The sequence below is a fragment of the Orbilia oligospora genome (assembly GCF_000225545.1).
Source record: "Orbilia oligospora ATCC 24927 unplaced genomic scaffold scaffold00083, whole genome shotgun sequence".
In the NCBI taxonomy this organism is placed as follows: domain Eukaryota; kingdom Fungi; phylum Ascomycota; class Orbiliomycetes; order Orbiliales; family Orbiliaceae; genus Orbilia; species Orbilia oligospora.
In genome coordinates, this window is record NW_011645640.1 from 633,796 (window position 1) to 660,670 (window position 26,875).

General features: G+C 45.7%; 7 protein-coding genes across 7 annotated transcripts; 2 read left to right on the plus strand and 5 right to left on the minus strand.

The window, feature by feature from the left end:
• Positions 1-5,647: 5,647 nt before the first annotated feature.
• Positions 5,648-6,046, minus strand: AOL_s00083g182 (uncharacterized protein; the record flags this gene model as incomplete). The annotated part of the gene is made up of 1 exon (XM_011125361.1): positions 5,648-6,046. One exon carries the CDS (start codon positions 6,044-6,046, stop codon positions 5,648-5,650), a length of 399 nt encoding a protein of 132 aa, XP_011123663.1.
• A 1,053-nt stretch (positions 6,047-7,099) lies between these two features.
• On the plus strand, positions 7,100-8,669 carry AOL_s00083g183 (uncharacterized protein; the record flags this gene model as incomplete). Its single annotated transcript, XM_011125362.1, has 2 exons — positions 7,100-7,502; positions 7,567-8,669. 2 exons carry the CDS (start codon positions 7,100-7,102, stop codon positions 8,667-8,669), a joined length of 1,506 nt encoding a protein of 501 aa, XP_011123664.1.
• Positions 8,670-9,437: 768 nt separating this feature from the next.
• On the minus strand, positions 9,438-10,673 carry AOL_s00083g184 (uncharacterized protein; the record flags this gene model as incomplete). The annotated part of the gene is made up of 1 exon (XM_011125363.1): positions 9,438-10,673. One exon carries the CDS (start codon positions 10,671-10,673, stop codon positions 9,438-9,440), a length of 1,236 nt encoding a protein of 411 aa, XP_011123665.1.
• A 933-nt stretch (positions 10,674-11,606) lies between these two features.
• Positions 11,607-15,707, plus strand: AOL_s00083g185 (uncharacterized protein; the record flags this gene model as incomplete). The annotated part of the gene is made up of 6 exons (XM_011125364.1): positions 11,607-11,637; positions 11,712-11,805; positions 11,874-15,035; positions 15,087-15,188; positions 15,253-15,619; positions 15,684-15,707. 6 exons carry the CDS (start codon positions 11,607-11,609, stop codon positions 15,705-15,707), a joined length of 3,780 nt encoding a protein of 1,259 aa, XP_011123666.1.
• A 2,201-nt stretch (positions 15,708-17,908) lies between these two features.
• On the minus strand, positions 17,909-18,574 carry AOL_s00083g186 (uncharacterized protein; the record flags this gene model as incomplete). The annotated part of the gene is made up of 1 exon (XM_011125365.1): positions 17,909-18,574. The coding sequence occupies one exon, from the start codon at positions 18,572-18,574 to the stop codon at positions 17,909-17,911; it is 666 nt and encodes a 221-aa protein (XP_011123667.1).
• Positions 18,575-20,227: 1,653 nt separating this feature from the next.
• On the minus strand, positions 20,228-21,784 carry AOL_s00083g187 (uncharacterized protein; the record flags this gene model as incomplete). Its single annotated transcript, XM_011125366.1, has 1 exon — positions 20,228-21,784. One exon carries the CDS (start codon positions 21,782-21,784, stop codon positions 20,228-20,230), a length of 1,557 nt encoding a protein of 518 aa, XP_011123668.1.
• Positions 21,785-23,052: 1,268 nt separating this feature from the next.
• Positions 23,053-25,018, minus strand: AOL_s00083g188 (uncharacterized protein; the record flags this gene model as incomplete). The annotated part of the gene is made up of 3 exons (XM_011125367.1): positions 23,053-24,173; positions 24,236-24,464; positions 24,530-25,018. The coding sequence occupies 3 exons, from the start codon at positions 25,016-25,018 to the stop codon at positions 23,053-23,055; spliced, it is 1,839 nt and encodes a 612-aa protein (XP_011123669.1).
• Between the last annotated feature and the right edge of the window lie 1,857 nt (positions 25,019-26,875).

A 26,875-nucleotide genomic window follows, 5' to 3' on the forward strand; every position in this document is an offset into this window, starting at 1 on the left:
AAAGGGAAAAAAGCGTAGGTCATGAGGACGAGTTAATGCCGCTTTTTGATTTTCTTCTTGTGAAAATATTAATATATACCTACAATATACATATGAATGCCTGAGCTCGTCTTGCTTTCTGGAGTCTGGGGTAAACTTTTTTCTTGTTGATACTGTTTTGTGCCAATATCACGATTACGACTGCGAATTTCTATTTCTCTATCTCACTGATATCATGGAAACAAATTTTCTCTATTTTAATTTCTGAAACGGCTAGGGTGTAAATTTTACTTCATGTATACGGACTTCATATAGTCCTACAGAATTAAAAATTACTTGTAGTTTCTAGTAGACCCTATAATATAGATAGTACCTAATATGCTTAGCCATATAGTAGAGGTTGTATATCAAATGCAAACATCGGATGACAAGACTCCCACACGATCTACCCCAAAAAAGCCGGAGGAGTGCCCTTTATGTCAAAATTCCCTCCCGATTCCCCTAGCCTTGCGATTTGCCCACCAAAAAAAAATTATAATTTTTAACAAAAAGCCATTATAGGGTGATTGCGTTGACTGTTGTAGTTTTCTATGGTGTGGGTCCCTGACGGGTGTTCGGATACGTCAGGGGAATAGATGCCGGAGGATATTTCGATCGTAAAACCAAGTTTACCTAACGCCCTTTTGTGTGTGGGTTTGGTGGGTGTGGGAATAAAACAACTGTCACGCCAGCCAGCTAACATTTAGGTCCCGCTTTTTTTTTCTGTTTCAAAGTTTTTTTTCTTTCCTTCTTCTTTAACTAGCTCAGGTTTTGTGTGCAAAGGTATGCAATGCGGGGCATTGCTACATGCTATAGAAGCTAGTATCGGATCGATCGATGGGAGCTCGTAAAATGGCTTGATGCATGTGATGTCTAAAAGAAAAATGTTATTTTGAATTTCCAAGATTTTGATTTGGCGTGGCCATGTCAGCCTTTCTTGATTTCAACCGAATTTAGAGTACGTAAGAGAAACTACAGATAAAAAAATCAAAAAAAATTGGTGATGTGGGAAAAAAAGTTCGTATTGCTTTCGATAGCTAGGGTACATTGCATTGAGCAATCAGCAAGCAAGTTGGCCCTAGACAGGTAATTGTAAGGACATGGCAGCTGGGTGAGCTTAGCTGGAGGTCGTAAGCTCTTCTGGACCAGCTTCAGCTCTTAATCTCAGCTTCAGAGCTGATCTGGCCAATGCCAATCTATTTTTCTGACCCCTTCGCGAAATTTCGAAGGATCTAGCAGGATTAAAATTCAAACGCAGGAACCCAGAATAAGAATAAGAAACGAAATCACTTGCATGAAGCGGTTGCATCCGGAGACGAAGAAAGCCGAGGGGTGTTCTGAAGCATCTAGAAAATCTCGAGAAGAAAAGAAACCCGACTATCAAACGAGCAAACCAACAAACCAGAGCTCCTCCGCGAATCAAACTTCGTGGACTGCCGCCCTATCGAATAATATCTGTTACTTCGCACTCGAAACATCGTCTCGACTGAGCGTTTATGGGAAGCTATTCTAATCGAGCTAAGGTAATCGCAATTGCAAATCTGAATTTCCCTCATCCGCTTGGAAGTTTGTTTAGAGCAAACACGGTGGTCGTCACCTTGCAGACGCCATCGGCTAGCCTTTCGGTGACGGTCAGGACACCCAAATGGTTAGTTGCAATTCCCCACATAACCACACATTTTTTTTCAGAAAGAATCCCTTCTAGAATTCTGTTTACCGGTATCTTCTCCCGACATTCATTTTCTTTTCAGAGGTTTTCGTGATAACTTCCTTTGCGGAATCCAAGGCAAACGTGCTTGCCAACGAGTTTTCGAGCTGCCCATGTGCCCTATTTCGGCAAGTCCCGAGATCTCGCCAGGCTCTGGGCATTGCCTTGATTCGAACATATATCTAAACATTTGGTGTCAGCTGTAAGGAACCTAAACCTGACTAGATCCTCAGCGATTGAAACATGGGGAAAGTCGAACTAGTATCGACAAGCCTTCCGGCAGGGCTCCGACTATGGTGGAGTATGGGTGGAAATCGTCAGATCAACAGCCTAACTTAGTACCTAGATATCAGATACCCTGATTGCACAATTGATAGCTGCCTAAACGTCACAACGGGCAGTGTAGGATTAGGAAATGGAAAGCAGATAGTCCAGATAGGCTATATCCCCCCCGTATCGAACTTTGATGTTTGCCCATATGTAATGCAAGGTGCGAAGAGGGAAAATACTCAAAGAATCAGGTCAGCTCGGGTCCCACCAAACCCCGCTTCGTAATATATACGCGAGATGTAAGGTGGTTGAGATAGCCGGGGCGAAGCAAGTCAAGGAAGGCGGGACTTCGGAATTTACTATAATGGATTCCTTCGACTCGAGGCCGCTTGGAAGGCGAGGAAGTAGCTAGCGATCGGTAGTTCTTCCTCGCTCTTTCGATGCCCACATGGCATATGCAACTCGAGTCTGTGGGTTCCTGTGTCAGAGGACGACGTGCAGAGAGTATGCAAGGACACGACAGCCCCCTTCTGTGCCGAAGCATTCTGGAGTTATAATGTTGCTGTAAGTACAATTCTAAAAGGTTGGACAGGCTCGAATCATGAAAGCGTTCTTGAGTTAGGTTGATTGTTTAATGTGTATGTGCCACGACGTTGCGTATCCTTTAGTTGTTAGTTATTTTTTTTTACATACCTGGTCGGTTTGAAGTTTAAGTTAAATTAACAGGTTGGCTGGTTTATGCGATACACTGAGATCGGATGATTGTACAAACACACAAAGTTATTGGTCTAACCTTTTAAAAAACCGGAGATATTGAGCGCCAGACGTTTTTGAGGTTTGACTGTTGGGTTCGAATGTATGTGTAGAGTGCTATGTCGGCTTAAGTCCATCGATGCGAGGGCAGGGTGTCGATCTCGTTTCGTCCTTGCATAAGCCTAGGAGAGTCGAGTCCCGCATCACCGGAGAAGCCCTAGAGTGCCCACAAACTAAGCCAGTGGTACCTAGTACCTAGTACCTCACAAATAGTAATGAGAGTGAGAGTGAGAGTGAGAGTAAAGGTATGTTTGTCATATTTGTGATTATCTCAACCTGATGCACATATGTTCCAACTCGACTCGATAACTTTTGTAGGATTTCCGAAGCAAGGAGACTGCATCGAGCTCTCGCACACTTTAGGTCTCCTTGCAATGATTACTCGATTAATTAGGACTTCATTGATTGTTTTGCCTGATTTGATATTCAATTCTACACTTGATGATATCAAATATCCCAAGATTGCCTTAAATCCATTCACAATTGGTTCCAGCGAGGAACAATAGCAATGTGGATCCCAAATCCTCCAGGGGAAACTTCTGGGCAACACAAAACCGGTGGGTACACAAACGTTTGGAAATGTTCCTATTCGGGCAAATCACCAGAAAACTTCCAGAATATTTCCTATTCGGATAATATTACCATGTCGGTGAGGGTTTTCCCTGTCACGTTGTACAACTCGAGCGAGACACGGTCTTACAGCACACGACGAACACTGCAGCACCAGGCACTACACCTTGGCGCCGACAGCTATTTGGTCAAAGGACGACCCTAAGAAAGCTGGGGGAGTACAGGTACGAATGCAGGAGTACATACAACTAGCACTGCGCTGCACGGCACTGTCTTCTTCTCTCGTGCTTTATCAAGTGATGATTAGGACTCCATCCATCTGCGTGTACGTAACTACAATACAGGATCATTCTTCGAGTCACACACAGAGCTCCATAGAATGGTTCGATGCCGTTCGCCTATGTGCAGATGTCAACGAACAGGTCCCCATCTCCTGGTCGGGTCCTGCCAAATCTCTGGTAATGTGACACCAGAAAATCATATGAACCAGGTTTACGTATGTAGCCAGGCTCTTATATAGGACACTTCATGGACAACGCTCTGGGTAAGGTGCATAACGTTGAACCTGAAACGTGCCCTGCTCAAGGGGTTCTTTTTCGTGAACGCACGGGAAACAAAAAAAATGTTGAACAAAAGCCTCAATTCTTTTATCACCTGTTTTCTTTCATTCCCCAGAAAAACCTGCTGGCAATATCCGACTAGCCTATTCCAGGTGGGCCCTTCAAATAGCCGTTATGGTAATTTTGCCGTTCTTAAATTTGCAATAACATAGCGCCAGCTAAGAGCCTCGTCTAGTTGAGAGGTTTTGGGTTGGGGGGAAGGGCTGCCTATTGGCTCTGGAAAGACCAGCGAGGATGACGAGACCCGGGCCATGAGTGAGCACAAATCTATCGAACCGTGGTCTTGCAGTTGAGGCTAGAAAATAGTGGAGAATGGAGGGAGAAGGAACAATGAAGGGACCGATAAAGTTGGACAACGCCCGTGCAGCTCGCGATCCATCTTCCGATTTGTGGGGGTCAGCTCGAGGTCTCCACAATTGCACAATTGCCGGCATACAGTGCTGGTTGCTAAGTTATTCGTAAACTTGACTCTCAGGATAAGAAGATTCATAGCCACTGCGATCATCGTCGCGAGACAAAGATAAAAAGATCTTGAGGCCGCGGGAACTATAAAATGTGGCGTGTATGTAACCATTCACCTCCTTTTGTGAACGGTCTTTGGCGAATGGCTTCGCCAAGGCCGAAATTTCAGGTACCAAAGTTTTCCTTCAGGGAATTACCAGGCTTCCTACGAACAAGGAATCTCGAGTAAGAAAATAGGCCTTTAATGCGGCAGCCGCTGTTGTGAGGAGATTTATGCAACCTGCAAACAGTGATTTTCCAACCCAATTGCCAACAATCTCCTCGGTTCGATTCACAAGTCTACACGACCTATCGACGGCCAGAATGACATCCGCCAGCTGGCGGGTATCCTGAATAGGATGCAAACCAACGTAAGACATTAACAATTAGCAAATCGTCTTTTTCGAATTTTGACAAGTGTTGAGGGGGGAAAGTTTCATGTTTTTGCCGAAACCGGGGATTGAATCTCAAACAGATGATATTGATAATGACGACAACAAAGACAGTCATTTGACGATAAGAATAGCCAGATATTTAGTTTCAAACGAAGGGCCCTAGGGATGAATCTGACGTCTAGAGGCGAGCCAATAATGAAAAATATAAATCAGAATTTTTAGAAGCAAAATTTTAAAAGCTAAAACATTTAGCATTATTGATGTCCCCTGGTTTATAAGATTTATTTTTTCGCGAGAGTGTTTTAGCTTTTGGGTCTTCTCCATTCAGACCGATTAGCAGCACACCCTCACGGGGTGCGGCGAAAGAGTTCTGATTGGAAAGCTTCATCGACGTTGTCTTTTCAGGGCCAGAACACCAGTTTATTGCCAGTCGCTTTTCCGCTTTCGTACCCAACGGCGACAAACATGCAGTGATGTTGGGGCGTTGCGAGTCGGATCTCTGGCAAAGGGCGCAAATGTCCGAGGGCAACGATGCAAAGCCAAGGCGGGGGTGGAAGTCCCGTGCTCGATGGAGGAAAGGAGGGCAAAACCTTAAGCAAGACGGCCGCGGTACCAGTAGTATACTAACGGTGGGCGACGGTTGGCTGCGGTGCGCATTAGCATAATATCCCAGAACATCAAAAATTATATCTCGACTTTCGATTCAACACCCGATATATGATTATGAATACGAGGTCAAAGGGCGTGAAGAATTATTCTGCACAGACCATGTCGGTTCTGGACGCAGCAGGGCCTTTGATATGTGATAACCATTGGCCCCAGTCGACCCAGGTCAATGGCAACCCTATACCATCGCAATAAAACTGAAAAGATCCCATGTAACCGGCATGGCCATGCTGACAGCCAGCAGATAACTCCAGGCACAGCAGATAGTGGCCAGCACACACACCCATGGCAGATGGGAGGGCGCCCTTAAGGGAAGTATCAAGCGACATCTGATCCAAAAGTAAAAGTATTTGGTAAGGAGCAGAGACAAGTTGACCTGAAGCGTTTACACATGCGAATGCTCTGCGGCTAAAGGGAACCAGCCAATGGCCCAAGAAGTACCTGTCAAGACGAAGGTACTTGTTTCCAAGTCGCAGCGTGTGCATGATCGAGGACTGTTTGCTGGGCCTTAACAATTTTACCCCCGTCGACTCGAGGAACCCTCAGCACACCATCCCTTTGGATACATTGGCCTCCGGTTGTATGCACTGGACTGGCGGTCCAGCCAGAATTAACAATGGGGAATTAAGGTGTAGTGAAGCAAAACTCGATGGTTCGATTGCTTTTTCCTGCCCTGTTCCTACTTGATCCTGTCCCCTTTGAATTCAAGTCGTTAGAGCTAAAAGATTCAGAAAAAAGAAATTAAACTTAGTAAAAAGCACATACGCACACTAACCTTTGACCCCATGCCACCCTTTACGGACGGTCAAGTTAATATTGCTGGTCCTGGTTGGCCTGTACCTGAACAACCCAAAGCGAAAGGTGGTGTTAGATGGAGACATAGGAAGCCTGGTCATTATTAACCTTCTTGTGATCCATATAACCTACGGCCATCCCCTCCTCCTTCTGCGACAGCCGTTTTTAAGGCTGTGCTCGATTTTAGACATTACAAGCCAGATTTTCCGGAGTCTCTGATAGCTTTATTTCTCCTAGGTATATTGAGCAAGGGGAGCTAGCAAGGAAGGGGCCGAATCCTTTATTACTCAAACTACATATCCTCCTCAATCTTTTTTTTCTAATTTATTTTCTTTTCTTCGGAATCATCCATTCGGCATTTATTCATCTGCATCGTGCATATATTATATTATCTCTTGACGAATTTTCTTCACACTGCTCTCTGATTTGACCAAACCTGCGGCATATCCTAGGCTTCAACTGCTTCATCATTTTATTCCGGCTTGGTTTCTTGTTGCTGTTATTTTCTTTATTTCCAAAGTTTTAGGCACTGAGAGTTTTGGGATTTCAGCTTTGACCTCAACAACGGGTATTGTATTGTTTTGTGTGTTTCAATGTCTGGTGCTTGGGCGACAATTTTCTTATAACCACAACCACTACAACAAACAGAACTGGAACTAAACTCCAAAAGACGTTCCTGGTTTCTTACTATTTTATCCTTTGACCTTTTCCCTTCAACGTCACCATCAACCTAAGTTCCGACAATGCCGTTCTTTTCATCCTCTTCGACATCGGTTAATGAGATAGTTGGGAGCCATGGAGGCAGCTACAGTCGCAAGGATTCAAAACCAGCTCCTCTTAAGAAAAAGGATGCGGCACGAATGAGACAACTGAGAAGGTCTATAACCGACTATACGATCCCACCTCCGAGTCCCAGCTACCAGAATTCGTTTCCAAATGCTTCGCTATCCCAGTTGGATACGTCGTTGCCGCCTCCTACCTATGCAGAGCTCGACGAGGTTCGGTTACCGCTACCAAGGTTTAAGGTTACACCACGGCCCGAGGAAGGAAGAGAGATTTTACCTTCATACAAATGCAGCTTAATGAAGGAGGCTATTTTTGAGAGGAAGATCGAAATGGAATCCCCATTCGAGAGATCTGGTGATAGTATGTCTTCTGTCCTTGTTTGCAAAGACTGGTGGCAAATATATGTACTAACAAATATACACAGGGAAATGGACAAAAGTCTTCTGTGTTTTGAACAATACAGTCCTGAATCTTCACAAAGTCAAACGGACAGCAATGATCCCGAGACCGGATCCATTGGAGGAGGATCCAGATGACCCAACTGGATATGCACCTGGCCCGTTGATCAAGTCTTTCACACTTCAGCACGCAGAAGTCGGAGCAGCAAGCGACTACAAAAAAAAGAGCTATGTTATCCGCGTCAGAGCCGAGACACAGCAGTTCCTTCTTGCTTGCAAGACCGTGGAAACTTTCTTCGGCTGGCTGGAGGCTTTGAGCTCTGGAATTAACGTTGCTCTTCCCCTGGAAGAAAGGGCTCTGCCCAAATACCAGACTATCCCACGCAGACGCAGAAGAAGACATAGGACACAAGAGACAGCGGTTCAGGATGTTGTTCAACAACAGGAGGAGATCATTCGACGACATTATCCACAGCTTCTTCTGAGCGATGATGTCCCCGACATCGGATTCGTCGAAATTGATCCAACACTCGACCCTAATGACCGACCGGCAACTAGTGGCGGGTTGGATGCCATTGATGAGCATGGTCATAGTTCAGACTTAGAGGAGGGCCTTCAACCATCCGGTATCGCAACTCCGGTCTCACATCTGGAATCCCATAATGGAAGCCTTGTGGACCTTGGTTCCCTTCGCATTTCTGCAGAGCAAGGCCAGGATGTTGAACACAATGGCGAGATCCATGGCGAGAGCAACGAAGGCAGTCGCACATGGTACAGCAGCCGACCGTCTACCGCCGCCACCACTGGACCTAGCAACCCCTTCGCCAACCGTGGTCATCTTGCCGGTTTCGCTAAGAACACCACCGCTTCCGTCCATGAAGGCCAGACTCGTAAATGGCGTGGAGGCCCTCCAGCAACTAGGGAGCAGCATCTTCGATTTGCGAAGCGGTGCATGTCTGTTCTCAATGCCAACACTCCTCGTCAGAGCAACTTTGTCATCGAGAAGGGCATCCGATATGAAATCGTTCCGGGACAATACAAGATGATCCCAGACGGTCGTATCACCCTTCCCTCGTACCAAAATCACAAGCCGCATGTCTACGCCCAGGCTGCATTAATTGACCTATAGTCTAGGTGGTTGGTGATAGCTGCGGCCTCAGGGACTCTATCTCACATTCCGGCCTTCTAGCGAGACCTTGAAATACAGCCTTGACAGCCCACGCGACTTGAAAAATACAGACTTTTTCTATTTCACGATAGTCTGATCAAGATCGTATATTTTTTTATTTTATTTTTTTTTGCCTAAGTTTTCTTTCCCGCTTCACTCTGAGCATACTCTAGCGAGCAGTTGCATCTCGTTTCTCCACTACATTTCCATACATTTCACGGCGTTCATTCACAAAAAATGCAGATTTTTGCTTCTCTAGATCTAAGATACCACTGGGCTTCCTTGCATTTGTTTTTCGTCTTATTTTAGTCTACATGATTTTTCGTCTTCTCAATTTCTGTTTAATCGTTTGCTTTCCCAACATAGACACTCATTTTCAACCTTTTCATTACATCAATTCTGCTTGTTCAGCTCACGCCACCAAAATGCATTGCAATGGAATTCAAAAGTACTGTTAGCAATCGGTCACTTATTTTTGGTGCATCACATTCATTTTTATTTCCTTTGTTTTGACAGTTTGCTCTAGGTTTGCCAGGGAGGATTTGTTTCTGTTATACTACACTATATATACGGCACAAGTAGGCCTTCCTAACTTGTCCCGGAACCCAGCCGGCAGCTGCTCTACTAAATAATGAATATATATATACATTCCATGAATAAATGATGATAATCTCGTAGCCCTTAACGTTACAACGCGTAAAGCCTATTTCCCCCTTTTTCTATACTTGGTTACGAAGATGGTTCACCATTTGGAACTGGGTTCTGGGTATCTTCAATTTCTGCTGTGGCCACAGATTGCTCCAACTTGCTAACTTCGTTGTCACGAACCTCATTGCTGGGTATTGCCTCGCTGGCGGCCTCAGATTTGTCATATCTTTTCCGCCCAATCCGTCGCATGATAAGATAGAACCCGCCTCCGACTGTCCTCTCCCCGGTCTTCGGCCTACACACCATTTCCCATTCGGCTGTAGCCCTTTTAGTCTGATCTTCTTTGGCAACTGCATCCTCGTTTGCTGTGGTCTCAGTTTCACCATCCTCCGAGGACCGCTGAGAGGAGGCAGACTTGTGAGATTTGTTTGCCTTAACTCGACTTCTGACCAGAGCAGGCCGGACATCCCAAACTCTTGCGCCAGCACCACCAACTCCGTTTCCAAACTCAAGTACCTTCTCCACTAGGAATGGAAGCCGGTTTAACTTCACATGCTCAACTACCGCAGAAATCTGTGTTATTGATGGGGCCCAATATCCTAGAATAGCTCCTAGATGCATATTTTCCTGGAGCAGGGGTAGTAACGGCCGGATTTCCGGTAAATCAAGGACACAGGCGGATAACAGTGAAGGTTTTGCTGATCCTGTGGCTAGTTGATCGGTTAATGATGTTTCTTGGGTGGTACTTTCTTCAGATGTACTTTCAACGGCTGGTACTTCCGAAGCCTCAGGACTTGGTAGCCGTGCTCTTAGCCATGCCTCCACGTCATCGTTATAGAATTTAACACCTGGCCCGTCGTAGATCCCTCGTCGGAATCCTTTTAGTAGCTTCATGGCAGCCTCGTGGACTTTTCTATCTTTCTCCACCGAATGTAGAATTGAAACTGGGTTTTCTTTGCCCAGATGACCAGCGTAGAGCGCTCTTGCGAGATGTAGTGTTAACGACCCATGACCCGTTCCCGCCTCTAAGACTTCAAGTGGACCATTTTCAGGATCTACCTCAGCTGATACATGAAGGTCGAGAGACTGAACAATTGCAGCGGCATCAGCGGGGTAGATCGGTGTAACTATCCTATTTGACAAGACAATATATTCCTCCATTGTAGGGAAGGTTATGAGGTATTCGGCACCTGTAAAGTTTACGTTAGAGCAAACAAAGAAATGCATAAGTAATGCAACACTAGAAATAAGATCATCGAAGCGCTGGTCTTTTGCTAGCCTCGGGCCCTCGGGGTGTAGGGTATATATTGCATGCATACAAGCTGTGTTTCAGGATTATGCAGGAAAGGAAAGGTAGATGTATATTGGTCGCCCAAGCGATGTATATACGATTCGACATACCTGTATTTGTTTTAACGACATCACGGACTCGGCGGCCGATAAGGCTATCATGGGAAAAGTTCCCCTTGTGGGTAACATTCACTTTCCCGGGTTTTATATTGGGAATAAAGACGGAGTCTCTGGCTAAAGAGGCTGATGACCGTGGTTTGAGGTATACACAATCATTTTCTGTGTAATAACTTAGTCTTCATTCGGTAACCTCTTTTCGTATATAATGATATTAATAAAAAATTGCACACCTTTGGTTGTTCTTGCATTTGAATTCATATGCCGTCTGGGCCCATGAAATGTAATGGGGTATTGGTACTGCCCCCATGATGTGGTAACGATCCGGCTGGACCGCTGGCGGAGTCCGTTCATTTTCTTTTGGATTTATAGCTTTGCTAGATTAATTCTTAGAAAGACTGACTATAATATATACTTTCAGAGTTATCGTGGGAGGTAATTGGGTCTATAGTGCATATATTATCTCAAGTAAAGTATGTCTATCTGGGTTTTGAAGAGTTCGAGATGGAAGTTGTAATTAGTTGTGTTGCGTTGCATCTTGAAAATTTTGAAGTTGTGGTTTTCGTACGCGAAAACGGCCTGGCTTGTTTGGCAGCTCTTGGCTTATCGACAGGATCACGTCCTCCCCACCTTAACCGCCAAACTCATCGCCTCGGACGCGTCTACCCATACCCATCCCGACCACCGGAAATAAAGTGCTGCATCTCCGACTCTATTATTGGCTCCTACTGGATCGCACTCTCTCGACCGTCTGTTGAATGCGATATTGGGACCATCGAAGTTACCTATTGCGATATTAAGCAACAATCCCTGAAGCTAGTGCTTCAGTCATAACACATCAATATGGGGAAGCTTAAGCGCTTAGAGCTCAACAGTACGTCTTGAGGACCTATTTTCTAGAAGGCTAAAGAAAAGATTGTTGGCTAATTAGAAGCGCGAGTTTTATAGACTTCAAGTCTTACAAAGGACATCAAAAGATCGAGTTTGGTGAATCGTACTTTACAAGTATCATTGGTCCCAATGGATCCGGAAAATCGAATTCGTATGCAAGAGCTTCCTTGGATGATATGCCAACTGGGATAGTGGAACTAATGCTTGCTGGGTGTGTAGCATGGACGCCATTTCTTTCGTCCTCGGAATTAAATCCGCTCAACTCCGATCTGCCTCTCTAAAGGACCTTGTCTACCGCGGCCGAGTCCTCAAGCAAAATAAAGTTAACGGAACGATACACCCAGATACAAATGGCGAAGACTCTCTTCTTGTCGAGGATATTGCAGATGCTAGTGCGTCGCAGGCCGACCCTAAAACTGCATGGGTGATGGCCGTCTACGAAGATGACGATGGAGAAGAGCATCATTGGAAGCGATTGATCAGTTCCTCCGGCGCTAGCGAATACAGGATCAACAACAGGGTTGTTACGGCGGCGGAGTACAATGCAGCACTTGAGAAAGAGAATATTTTGATCAAGGCCAGGAATTTCTTGGTTTTCCAGGGTGATGTCGAAGCTGTGGCATCGCAATCACCAAAGGATCTTACCCGATTAATCGAACAAATCAGTGGATCGTTAGAGTGGAAATCTGAATACGAGCGCTTGAAGATTGAACAGGATCGGGCTATAGAACACTCGAACGCCAACCTCAACAAGCGACGTGGTATCAATGCCGAAATCAAGCAATATCAAGAGCAAAAACGGGAAGCCGAGAATTACGAACGGAAGGCAAATGAGAAGGACCAAGCGATCATTACACATGTCCTTTGGAAATTATTTCATTTCCAGAAGACGATGGAGGATAATAAAGCCAAAATCGCGCAGCAACAAGCAGAAATGCGACTTCTCAAGCATTCGTATGAGAAAGACAACAAAGTTTACGAGCAAGCGAGAGCAGCCCAAGCAGTGGCTAGTCGAACTATGTCTAAAAAGGAAAAGGAAATCAAGAAGAAGGAGGCCGCAATTGAAGATAAGGAGGTTTCCCTTTTGCCAGTCGACGAAAAGATCAAAGCAGCTCAGGGGAAGGTCCAAGCTGCGGAAAACCGTATCAGGGAAATAAATCGGGATCATGACAACCAGAAGACGTCGATGGAGGATTATAATAGGCAAATCAAAATAGTCAAAACTGCCCAAGCCAAGTTTGAGGCTGATCAAGCGAAAGCAGCAGCTCAGTCTGGTGTCGCGCTTTCGAGTAAAGATCTTGCCGAATACGCTAAGCTTCGTGAACAGTTCAGTACTAAGGCCGGAGCCGAAAACATGAAGCTGGAGGGTCTAGAGCGTGAGGCCAAAACTGAGACCGAGACACTCGAAGCGCTACGGAACAAGGTCGCCGGTCACGAACGACGACTTGAGGCAGCTAATAGTGAGCTCCAATCCATGAAAGCGAATTTCGAGGACGTCGACAACGAGTTCGAAACCGCCAACCAGGAAGTCCACCAGAAGAAGAAGGAGCTCAAGCTTCTCAACGACGAACGTGCCAAGACTCAACAGGCTAAAATGAAGCTCGAGAGCCAGCTACAAGAAGCACTCAAGAAACTTCACGAGCTTGATGATGGCAGGAAGCAGAACGAAAAAGAAATTAAGATGCGCGAGACAGTTGCCACTCTGAAACGTCTGAATCCTGGCGTTAAGGGAAGGATCTCGGACCTCTGCAAGCCTAAGTTGAAAAAATATCAGGATGCGGTCTCCACAGCTCTGGGCAGACACTTTGATGCCATTGCTGTTGACAATGAGAAGACTGCTCATGAATGCATACGATATCTCAAGGAACACCGAGTTGCTGTCGCTACGTTCATTCCCATGGAAACGATTGTGAATAAGCCACTCAACTCCAGTCTCAAGGGTATGCATAGAGGTATGCGCATGGCAATCGACACAATCGATTATGACCCATCCGTAGAGAGGGCTATGCTCTATGCTTGTGGAAACACTGTTGTTTGTGAGACGATTGAAGTAGCTAAGTACATCTGTTATGAAAAGAAAGTTGAAGTTAAAGCGGTTACCCTAGATGGTACTGTCATTCACAAGGGTGGTATGATGACCGGTGGTCGGGTTGATAAGAAAAATGCTCGACGCTGGGATGAAACAGAAGCCGATGGGTTTAGAAAGTTGGTCGAGGAACTGAAAACCAAGATCCAGGACCTAGATAGGGCCTCTTACCGTCCGGAGGAAGAGAGTCTACGAAATGATTACGATCGACTTGAGAAGAAATTGAGCGGCCTACGAGAGGAACGGGATTTCGTAAAGAACCAAGTGGATGATAAGACCAAATTCGTTAGCCACCTGGAGAAGGAACTGAGCGGTCTCAGACCCGAACTCAATAATGCTGAGAAGACGGTTGATGGCCTTGAGCGACAGATCGAAAAGCTTCGAGCAGGAATCCATCGTGTCCAAGACGGTATCTTTAAAGATTTCTGCAAGAAAGCAGGCCTTGAGAACATTCGATCCTATGAAGAGACACAGGGCTCTTTGGAAGCTACAGCCGCCCAGAAGCGCCTAGAATTCAATTCTCAACTGAAAAAGCTGACGACACAGCTACAATTTGAGAAGGATCGTATCGCCAATACGCAGACTCGGCTCGCTTCCCTCGAAGGCCAAGTTAAGACAGCTGAGAAAAGGATCAAAGAGTTTGAGAAAGAGAAGGCTGAAGTTACTGAAGAGCTGGAAGTACTGAACGAAGAGCTTGAAGCCCTCAAAGAGGACTTTGAGGCCGCCTCAGGCGAAATCCAAGAACTTGCGGAGAAGGTTGCAGCTGCCAAGCGCGACGTTTCGAAGCGAAGCAAAGAGATGGAGAATGTTGGGAAGATTGTCACACAATTAGAGAGTGATATTGAACGAACATCTACTAATCGGTACGCGTTGCTAAGGCGATGTAAGCTAGAGGAGATTAACATTCCCCTCACAGCTGAGTCGGAAGCGTTGGATGCCGTTCCCATCGAGGATGCTCTCGCCCCACAAGCGGACCCCGATGCTATGGATGTTGATGAGGATCCACACACTGGAACCACTGGTGCCGTTGAAATCGAAGATTTTGGCGTCGTTGTCGATTTCTCAAACCTAGACGAGGATCTCCAAACCAGTGGTGACGACCGTACCGAGGAGGATTTGCTCGACCGGGTTAAAACAATCGAAAGCGAGCTCGAGAAGCTTTCTCCTAACTCCAAGGCGGTCGAACGTCTTGCTGGGGTTGAAGACCGGCTCCAGGAAACTGAAAAGGAGTTCGAGAAGAGTAGACGAGATGCTAAGGCTGCGAAAGATCGGTTCCTGGCCGTCAAAGAAAAGAGGTAAGGTTAAATTTACTAGATTTCCGGATCCTCTGCTAATATTTTTCTTAGGACACAATTGTTTAATAAGGCATTTAGCCACATCTCAGATCAAATTGGAAAAGTCTACAAAGATCTGACCAAGAGCAAAACCTTTCCTCTTGGTGGCACAGCGTGAGTACTTCTTCTGCCATAAACCCAGTGATTCATAGCTAACACTTTCCCCCTCATCCCTCAGCTACTTGGATGTAGAGGATCAGGACGAGCCATATCTCGATGGAATCAAATACCACGCCATGCCTCCCATGAAACGCTTCAGAGATATGGAGCATCTCTCTGGTGGTGAGAAGACAATGGCGGCACTAGCATTGCTTTTCGCCATTCACTCCTATCAATCATCTCCATTCTTTGTTCTCGATGAAGTTGACGCTGCCTTGGACAATGCCAACGTCCAAAAGATCGCCAATTATATTTGCAACAACTGTGGGCCTGGTTTCCAATTTATTGTTATCAGTTTGAAAACTGGGTTATTCCAACAGAGCCAGGCTTTGGTGGGTATTTATAGAGACCAGGTTGAGAACTCGAGTAAGAGTTTGACATTGGATGTAAGTCTGCCCCGCTGCATAACAGTTTTAGATTTTTGTAGTTTACTAACCTGTTAAAATTTAGCTACGAAAATATGTTGAGGCTTAATTACGACGATTTGAAACCCAGGACGGGTTGATTGATACGTTCTATGCACATATTTTGTTTTCCTTTGGTCATGCTGAAATTAATAATGCCTTTTCCTAATTCTCCAGCTGGAGTGTTTCGGTTTCACTGTTATTTCTATTCTATGGTTTGCTTCCTGTGCGAACGTCTAAATGTAGACTTTTTTTTTTTGTTTTCTGAGGGCGTTAGCCAAACTTTTTTTCACGCTCTATGCGATTTCATTTTACTTTCAAATCATGGCTACGAAGATGCAGGAAGGATACTTTCTGCAGATCCGAAATACGACGATATTCCTTGATGAAGGATTGACCTAAACTCCATACTACAGTAGGCTCAATTGATCAAAGACGAATCGCCGAAACTTAAGACGGGATGATAAACATGGATGAATTGATGAGCCGTAATGCACGCTCAAATCAGACATTTCTTCCCCAATGGGTTCATAAATACCTAGGTACTTTACTTGTACCTATGTGAAAGGCCGGGTGACTTTCTCAACTTCTTTTCCAAACTAACTAAACTACGACATCTGCATTCTTACTCGATACCTCTTCGAATCGAATTAACACCCACCGGCTCTCGTATATTACATTAAGCATCATGTTCGCACCTTACGTACCGGTGGGACCCGGGTTACCCGCTTACATAACCGATGACCCAGATAGTTATACATCTGAACGGTTCTCAAGTCCAGAGGCCAGAGATCGAGGTCGGGATGTGCCGCAACAAAAAACCAGAACGTCGAAAACGTCCTCAGCGCGCCCCGATCGTGATCCGGACCTGCCCCCATCGATGTGCCCACCAGATGAACAGCCAAAAACGATTTGGCAGAGAGCTCTTGTGGAAGGGGCGTATCTCAAGGATTCACTTTGTCTTGTGAGTTACCTATTGACTCGATTTACGCTATGGATTCGAGATTAGCAGCTCTGTTAGGTAGTCTATATCCTTGACTAACAGGCCCTCTCTCTTTCTTTTGTTCCCGAGCGTGTATATGTACAGCTGTCCGGTATTTCCACTTGCAGATCCCAACTCTATCGCAGGTACAGATTATGGGGATTTTGTAGAAGAGAAGCTATACTCGCGACTCGAGGTCTAAGACCTTTCAGATACTGTCAAAAATGTAAGAAGAAGCACTGGACGAAGAAATGCAAAAAATCCGACAAAGTGATGGACATACTAAAGGACCCGGCGGATGAGCTTGGAGTCTTTGCGGAGTTACAAAGTGGGGATTATTCCAGGTCGGAGCGTTTGAGCACTACCGTGGAAGCAAAGGGGCCTAAACTTTGGAAAAAATTCGGATCGATCGAGAATATCTGGTCTTCATTCAAGCCGAAACGTTCAAGTAATGTTGAAGAGTACCCGTCTTGCTTCTAGATTTGTCTTCATTACAAAACAATCAATAGGGGAGCTATGGACGGGAGTTGGATCCGGAACTGTCTGGTCGTTTTTCTATGAATGGGAAGAACAATTAGCTGTAAGGTTTGTGTCTACGGGTATTTACTCTACTATTACTGTTAGGTAGTAAGTATAAGCTTATCGTGTTTGGGAATTGGGAGCACTGATTTGTTTTTTTGGACTGTCTATATTCATCTCTCCTCGTTCCTGGGCTGGACCCCCTTCTTGTTTCATAAACATTCTTGCCTTCGACGAAATAATTATATACAAAAAAGTCCGCCTCTCTATTTAAGATCTGCCGCCTCGTGAACGATTCCTCATTTATATCCAGAATCTTGGTATGTGCGTTATACTCCCAGTCCTCCACGAAATTATAAGGAGCATTGAGCGAATGCTCTGGAAAAGAAAATCGAGTATGCTTGGGTTGAGAAGTTGAAAGAAAATGGAGAAGGAGGGGGGAGTGAGAGGAGCAGTAAAATAAATGAAGAAGAAAAAAGTACACGAAGAAGAGAAAGTGAAGCGAGATGTGAAGGAAGTCATCGAAGTTGAGGTTGAGGTTGAGGTTCAGGTTGAAGAGAAGAGATAAGCCGGGAGGTCCTAAAAATAACGGTTAGTCACCTTAGTTCACCTGCCAGAAACTAGAGAGATCGGGTTTCGTACTTACCGCAGAGAGCTTCTAAAGGCAAGCTAGTGTTTCATCGATCTAAAGCAAAGGAAATGCGGCTGTCAGCTTAGTGATGGGCCTCTGCTATTGGCCCTAACCGCTCAATACTTGTCCCGTCGCCAGCTCAGTACCTCCTATCCTGGACCTCGATCTTGCATCTCAAACACAAAAGTGTGTTGCAACCCTTACACTCGAAGGTGAAGTCTGGCTGGTAAGCCTTGCATTTCGCACACTTCTGCCAGTTCTTCTCTTGCTTCGTAAATACTCCAGTGTGGAAGCACATGGAGCCCTCGGCGTGGTTTATAAGGTCGGTAACGAATTTCGGTGTCAACTCTCCCGGCCTGCCAGGTGCCTTTTGGTTAAGTTCTCGGTACCTGGCTTCTTTTTCCCCGAGACCAGCTAGGTGACGGTGGAGGTCCCAAAAGTTTAGATTGGCAGCTTCCTTGGTAGCTGCAGAAGGAGCTTCAGGTGGGACAGAAGTTGACGAAGAGGCCGCTTTCTTAGAAGTATCGTCCGATGATTCCTGGCAAGCAGACGAGATCGATTGCTGGGCAGGTTGTGGAGAGGCCTCTTTCAAACCCGCAGCGGTTGCCGTTTCCGTGGACTGGCTTGAGAGAACCTCTCGGGGAGGTTGGCTTTTGACGCCAGGCCGCACCACAATCTCGTCGAAGTCGAGAAGCAGAAGCTCCTCCTTCTTCTTCTTCTTCCTCTTCTTCTTCTCCTCCTGTGGAGGATCGTAAAGATCGAGGAGGAGGAGCTCCTCTTCTTCTTCTCGGGATTGGTATGCCATCTTTAAGGTAGGGTAGGGAGGATGTTGTGGAGATGTCTGGCTAGTGGTGGGCGACACTGGAAGAAATATTTTATTTCTTCCAACTCGCCCGGGGGATCCTAAATAAATAGGAAGTCCCCTAATGGCACGGTAGCCCCAGCGTAGTTCTTGGACATGACGCTACCACCTGGGTAGGAGGAGCAGTCGCGCGGCCAGAAGGCCAGCGCGGATGTTGAAGTGCACCGCAACCTCCATGGAGATACAAACAACTCAAAAGTATGAGCATATGTCGTATATATTGACCGAATTTTGGGCTAGATGTACATACAGCCTTGTGGCAACCTAACCTAGAGAAGCTTCCAAAGCATTCCCAGGAAGGGACACAAGGCATGGCCTATGGTAAGTCCTGGATATACATTGGGCCCGGCTCAGAGCCCGGAGGCTCACCGCTATATTAACCTCTTTATCATTTGGTCTCATGGCAGAGTACGTCGGCTTCGATCCAACATCTTCTCTTTTATCTGACTTCAGGGGCCGAGTTTCAACTAATAGAATCATATCAGATACGAGATTACCAAAAGGATGGCAGACTTCTTCGGTCTATTGAGACCGTACTCGCGAAGAGCCATATGGGCTTAAGAGAGTTAGAACTCACCGCAAAACTGCACCTTGTGCCATTTCAGACGAAAACCGGAACGTTCCCACTTTTCGAAATAACGTGTCGATATCGATATCCATTTAAACCGGATCGCATCAGTTGGTTCAAGGGTGCCTTGACGTTGAGCTTTGTAGGTGGGAAATGAAGATGCAAGGAAAGACAAAGGGTTGGTGGAATATGAAAGGCTGTGGAGCAATGGTAGCAGTTCATCTATTCTCAGCAGAAAATATATTTGCTTGCGTTGGTTCTGTTAAAGTTTTGAGTCACACAGGACTGCAGGGATCCTGGTTTTGGTGATATTCGAGGACGTGTACATGTGCACATATATGTGTAGGTGTATGTATGCGCAGGGCCGGCTCAGCTCTAGATTTGAAACGTCAGCGAATATCAAATCGAGACTAAGGACAGATAGGCCGAATATATTAATACCATTATGCTAACTTAAATTTTAATATCAAAGACATGGCGCCGGCTTGGAGGCGAGGTTCTATATATATAGATCTATCTAGTAGTGTAAATCCGCTATCGTTATACCTTATAAACTGTCTCGTCCTGGTTTACGAGATAAGTGCAGACCCTTTCCTATAGACTGTGGAAATTAAAATCGTGGTAACTCCTTTCCAATACAAACGCTTATTGTCTACCTCCTCATAACTGAATCCAAAGATACGTAGACTGACAGTTAGTATATATCGGATCATAATGGGGAAATTCAACTTGGACACTTGGGTACGTCTTTAGCCAACTAATATAATACTAACATTAGAATAATTCATCGTTAATTACAATTATCTTTACCGCCGCGAAATTGAATATTAATTCTTGGGCCATAAGGCAATAGTACTTCGCCAAACAGGAATAATCATAAGTCTGACCCAGATCAAGAAAGGAAAATGAACTATGCATAAATGAACAGTAAACGCCTCTCAACTCAGGTGCTCATGATCATGAAACTCGTTAACAAATTACAAATCTTTCTGTATTTTTTTTTTTTTTTGAGCCTCCCATAATGTGTATTAAATATTTCCTATTGGTATTTGTTTTCCATTTCCTGTCGAAGGTTGGACGGGGGTCTTCGTTGGGGGTGATGTTGAGGTGGATGTTGAGGTTGTCGGTGCAGTTGAATTGTACGGCTTCAGGCCAAGCTTCACCACCAGATCATACAGCCGGTAGTCGCATTTTGGGGTCACCCAGTCATCCTGAACCAAAGCATATGTCTCCGTCTCATTCCCTTGTGGCTTCCTCGGATTAATAGCCCAATACCCCCAGTCCGCATCCATTTCCTCTAGAAAATTCATCAAGTTCGTCCAGTAGTTCACATCTCCAGTATTTGGCACATCGGGTGCTCCAAATTCCCCAACCCAAACAGGTGCAATATTCTCTTCCAAAAGAAATCCCCAGTTGTCGTACATATCGTACGCAAAGCTTGCGTAATCTCGTGACCAATAGGGTCCCTTTAGCAAGGACCCCCAGCCGGACCATCCGTAGACGTGCGCAGAATATACAACACGGTGTGGGATAGGTAAGCTTATAGGTCGAGATCTGACACCCTGTAAATAGTTCGCGGAAGCGACTCCTTCGACAAACATCAGCCAGTTAGGTTGCAAAGCGTGCAGTCTATTAGCTGCCTTTTCGGCGGCCGTGGCCCAGGATGGCCAGAGCATTTTCCCCAGCGGAGACCGGTTTTCGTTCCTCAAATCGGCACCAATCACGAGTGGGTTGTCAACGTAATTCCGCATGACCTTCTCCCAGTTTTGGATCCACTGTTCTTCGGTCTGGGAGATTCGACAAACTTTTCCAAGATAGTCATTCGCCCAGGTGGCATCGCAGAGATTTGCGTCACAGCACCAGCGGGCTTGAGTGATATGGTTGTTGACTATTACGGCGATTCCTTCGTCTGTAAGAGATTTTACTACCGCGTCGAAGATATCTAGGGCTTTGACGGTGAGTGTACTGTTGTTCTCTTTGTCCCCAGCGCCCACATCTTGAGTACTCGTTGAATCCAGTGCGTGCTGTGCGTTTTCACCCTCCAGCCCTCCAGCCTCTTTCCTTTTCCAAGAGGTAAGATCCGGATTTTTCGACCAAAATTTCTCTGGGACGTCGGGGTTCGTGAGAACCAGTTCGTCAGAGTACGGAAGTCTCACACTATTGAACCCCATCTCTCTGATCGTAGCTGCGATCTCATTCCTGTGTTTGACATCCAGCCCCCCTGGGACGAAATCCTCATCACTCGCACCATACCAGTTGATACTCATTAACTTCACCTTTTCACCTGCAGAATCTATAATGTTGCGTCCCTGAGTCCTCAAAGGAAGCTTGAACAGTTGAGGCTTTTTTTCGAGTCCATTTGCTGTCATATTCGGCCTTCCAGGACAGTGTAATTTCAAAGCAATTTCCTTCGGGGTCGGATAACTGTCGAGGGAAGCGTAGAAGTAATTTTGATGTAAGATATTTCTGTATAATAGGTATGGAACAAGACCGGCTACGAAGAGAGCTGAGATTGCGAGGAGGATACCAAAGCGTCTGGTCGTCATCACGGGATGAACCGCCTCCTGCGGTGGCTCGACATTCATAGTTGTTGGAAATGGGTTTGAAGGTGAGGAATTTGAATAGGAGGATATTTTATAAGATTCGTGGCTGTCGACATATGTGGTTTATATGCAAATGTGTGTTGTCAGAAGCTGTGGGTGAGGAAATAATGCAAAGATGAGGAAGAGATCTTGATATTGAAGTATATATGTATTTTTTAGACTAAAGGGACATCCACACCGCCCGATTACATAAAACTTGAAGCAAAATTTGAGGAAGAAGGTATTTTTCTTTTCTTTTCGTGGGCACGCGAGTCGTTAAAATAAGAAACTGGGGCAAGCCGAACGCCGGTTCCAAGTTTTCTTTTAAAAAAAAACTGGGAAGGACGCAGGTTAACTCCAGCAAACGTTATTCGTAAGTTGAGAGTATGTTCCGCGTGAATCCGCTTGGTCAGCCGGCCCTCGTACCTTAGCTGACCTGATCCTTCCTCTGGTTCCCTTTTTTAACTGCGAACGAGTAAGTTGACATTGGTGTGTGTAACAGGCAATTATTCCTTTGCAAATTCCAACAAAACGGTTTGCAAACATTAATTAATGGCATTTTCCTCGTCTAAGCTTTAATTCTGCGTCTCTTCCCGGTTCCAGTTTGTAACATTATCCATTACATATTAAGATTCTAGTTAAAACAACGTTAAAGACAGGATATGCAACTTGCAATGAAATCTATTCACTCCCCTCCCTATGATGTTTGTGTATGGCTAAAAACGAATTCCTATAGTTAATAGTTGGCATCCGAACTCCAGATTAAGATGATATATATTAGGAGAACGAGCAATGATCAGAATCGAATCCACTCCGGGCCAGGTGGTTAGGAGTATAAACCAAAACGTAAAAAAAAGAAAGAAAGAAAAGAAAGAAAGTGCCCCGCTAAGCGTAATGGGAAAAAAAATTTCAGATGCATGCCAATGCTGACACGGGTCGCGGCACGAGAGAGAAGCCGACCGCCGAGGGCAAGATAACTAAAAAGGGATATCGATTGACGTTATGGTGGTTCAAATAGGAAATAATAGTGAAAAGTGTTGCGCGGCCGTTGTTGGATTTTGGTCAGACAGCCAGAAGTGTTGCGTTGTCGTTGTTCGGAGTGTTACACATCCGAACTCTGCCGGCTCGATCAGCCCAGCTGCGCCCAGAACAAAGGGATAGCAGCAGCTATGTATCTATTAAGTGCCGAAGCTTCCATTTCCCTCCCTTAAAGCCCCGGACACACCCATATTGGGTATTTTGGTTTCTTTTTTTTTTTTTCAACTGCCACTTTAAAGACGCCCCTCTTCCATTCGGACGACTTGTTCGACAATTATTCGTTTCGGCTTCGCACTGACTTTGTAGTTCAGATCAACAGACCAAAAATGCGAGAAGGCGGCATGCAACAATGGGAGACCACCAAAAATAAGACCCGCGACCGGAAAAATCACATAGTCCAACCAAGTAAGAGGGGACCACGGATCTCTCCGACTGATCTGGTCTTCGATGTCCCGGTACAAGCCAGACTTCTTCAGTGCTGCTGTTCTTATGTCAACACAAACTTTGTGGTAACGTTCATAGCAGAAGAAGAAGTAGAAGAGCATGGTGAGGAAACCGAAGGTTCTCAGATATGCCATGACATCCATGGATAGCTGCACCCACCGACTGACAGCTGTCGACGGGTTGATGGCGAGATAAACCGACGAAGTGATCAAGATCATAAAGAGGTGGGCTGGGAGAAAGTGAGCTTCGAAAATGCGGGTTAACAGGTCAATGTTACGGAGTGTCAGCTTGTTTCCTTCTTCGATTTGAACTCTGAAGAAGGAGAACTTGGCTCCTAGTGAAATGTTGGCGTGGCTGTCGTAGCAAAGGTTATTGACACGCTCGCTTGTCCCGAGCTGGGACCATTGCTGAATTGCAAATCCGGTATCGAGGCAGCCCCACATATGGCGGAGGGCCTGCTGGTATCGAGCTCGAATGCCGTCGAACCAGCCCCAGACGCCCTTCATTCCGCTAGCAACATTGCAGTGGCTTGCTGGACTGGCAACGCATTCAATATTGAGCTTTCCATTCATGAGGAAATACGACTTGAGCATCATATGCATATCTTCACCAATGGCTTCCGGACCGGTGTCCCATCCCTTGACAAGATCGACAACAGGGAGAGTGAGAGTGTATACAGAAGTTGGGATGGCAATGGTATCGATCCTAGGGGTGATTTGGAAGCAGGACAGGCCAGCACCACACCACATGAGGTCTGCGACGCGAACGAAACGGGGAACTTGGTGGGCATTGCGATCAAAGATGATTGGGGGCATGTATAGGGTCATGTCGAGAGAGTCGTCCTCCAGAGCGTTCTCAATGTGGCGGCGGGTGATTATATCGAAGTAAGTGCTGAGCAGATGTGTGTCACCTAGCAATAGCTTATTGTCAATAATAGCTAACTTTAAAAAATTACAGGGAAACAGCACTCACTGTCCATAACTGTCAACAGAATATGTTCCCAGTTTGGTCTGTCCGTGTACTTTTCCAAGAACCTTTGAGCTGCCCAACCAACGTTGCTGCTTTTTCCGGGAGCCTCGCCGTCAATTGATGCGGGGTGAAGGGTGAACTGCATGTCGAGGAAGCGTTCGCCAAACATGGCAATCAATTTCGTCGCGACGGTCTTAGCATTCGGGTCTCTTTCTTCCATAGCAAGGCAAACCTGCAACGAGAATGGTCAGCAAATACGACTTCACATGCACATAATTTTTTAGTATGGGAGCCTACATCATAGTGGCTCCGGGCCGACTGATGGCTTGCGAGGACCTTGAGAGTATCCTCTAGCACCTGGATATCCTCCTTGTAGCTAGGAATGATGATACTATGTACGACGTCGGGTTCCAAGGGTGCACGGGCCCTGAGTTGGTGATACTTCATAAACCCATTTTGCTCGGTGGAATCCTCGTCGTCTTCTTCTTTCTGGAAGACGGTCTTGGTAGGCCGATGGGTAGTATTGGCACGGAGAATCTCCCCGGAGGCTTTCCATACACGCCATGATAGACGAAGTGGGAAGAATGTTGCGAGCAGGTGGAGGAAGAGGCCCCAACTGACGAAGATTACTTGTGCAACGACGAGGTACTGGCCAGCGATAAACTTTGTGGGGGAGGTCCCAAACCATAGAGTTTGGATAATTCCCAAAGCGAATTCAGCCAGTATCAGAAGACTGATAATTGAAAGGCCGGGGAGGCATCTGATGATCCAACTAGGCAAAGGCATAGTTGAAAGAGCGAAGAGGAACTAGAAGGATGAAGCGAGGTCGGTGTATACGAGTCAGTCGGTAAAGAAAAATAAGGGTACACAGAAAGAAAAAAAATAATGAAAAAGAGATGAGCCAAAGGTATGGCAATAATAAAGAGGGGGTGAGAGGATATATAAGAGGCGGGCGAGTAAGAGTGGTAAGAGGAGACCCTGGATCAGAAATAAAAGGGTGTAACTGTTTATTGTCTCCGTTGAGGGCTGGACTAGAGCTGGATTCTGGCCTGCAGAGGGAAGTATAAATTGGCGAAAATAACTGAAGAAAGTAAGGAATTCGGTTCGGAAAGCATCAATTATATTGACCATGGTCTACTGGCTTTCTTTCACATTCGATAAGCTATTCCCCCTCCGCGCCTCCTCTGTTCCACTTTGCAACGCTTGTCATGGGAAAGCCTCGATGCTGAGCATGTGGTTCATACAATAAGGTATGGCTGTTCTACCCGTCTCCAACTCGAGCAGCTCCTCCGCTCCTCCTAATATCGTCTCCTCTCATCCTGCTGAGATAATAAGTATTTGCGATCTTAAGTAATGGGTGTAATACCAGGGAGGACACCAGCTGAGGTGCAGTTGAGAGGCGGCCATTCTTTTGGGTGTTGCAATAGCACGACGAGAACTAATCAATCCATGATGCACCTGGCGCAGCGGATAATTCTGATTGGCTAATTTAGACGTTCGCCATGGGAGGTCCCATGAGGCCTGTAGGTCCCCACTTCCTTTCTTTCCACCGCTAGCGATTGTGCTGTTACTTCAAACTTTTTTTTCTCTTCCAGCCAAATCCCTCAGAAATGTCACTTTTCGAGGGAATCTTTGGATGAGATAAGCTCGTGGGGTTCACTTTGCACTGCGAAGGACCCTGTCATCTTGGCCCCGTGATTGAACGACAACTGTCGACATGCATTGCATTACTGCGAACATCCCATTTTTATTTTAGTTTCAACAAAGCTTCTATAAGATGACATGATAGGATTTATTTTTTTATGGTTTTGTATTTTCTTTATTGCATATTCTCAAGAAGATACAGAAGCGAATCACATCTGGTCTCGAGGCTAAATTGCATGTATCTTTCGAATAAGGAAAGAAAATACTCGGAGTATTGGCGTTCACTGCGCATTTCTTGGGGCTGTGCTTCTTTCATCTTAGCTCCGGCGAGCCTCAGAAGCAACCCTCTGACACCTCTGCAGAAAGCTTCAAACATAGCCGAACCTGGACCGTTTTTAAGGTCGTATTCAACTTCTACTAACGGCAGTTCTAGAAGACGATGCATCCGAGAAAACTCCATCTCCCACGAAGACTTTAACTGTCATGCTAATGTTTGTTCGTCAAACAACACCGTCTACAATTGCAACTCCAAGGTACGTGCATACATCCAGACAATGGTATGACTGTTAGCTAGGTATTTTCCTGCCCGACGGGAAGCATATCTGACAACCTTGCTTGGCTACCCTCAAAAAAATAAAAAATAAGAAATAAAAGAAATAAAAAAAGCGAGTAGGCAAGTTACATTAAAGGGGGGCGCTCACTCGAATCTGAGGGCTGAAAGATAGTTTCACCGAATGAATACCAAACTCTTTCCCGCGTCGAATCAGAGCCCGAGCCGGGAGGCCCTGCCAGCAATTATTCCATCGGGATATGCCTTTTCGCATTTCATAATACGATCTATCTCTCCGAGGGAAAACCTACAATGAAGTTGTCGTCAGCTCACATTATTTCTCGAAAACCCGAGCGGAACTTCTTTAATGCGCAGTAACATCGGGCAAAAAACCAAGACAATTTTGTTTCGCTTCGTCTAGGGCCGTAGCGGAAGGTATGATCCCGCCT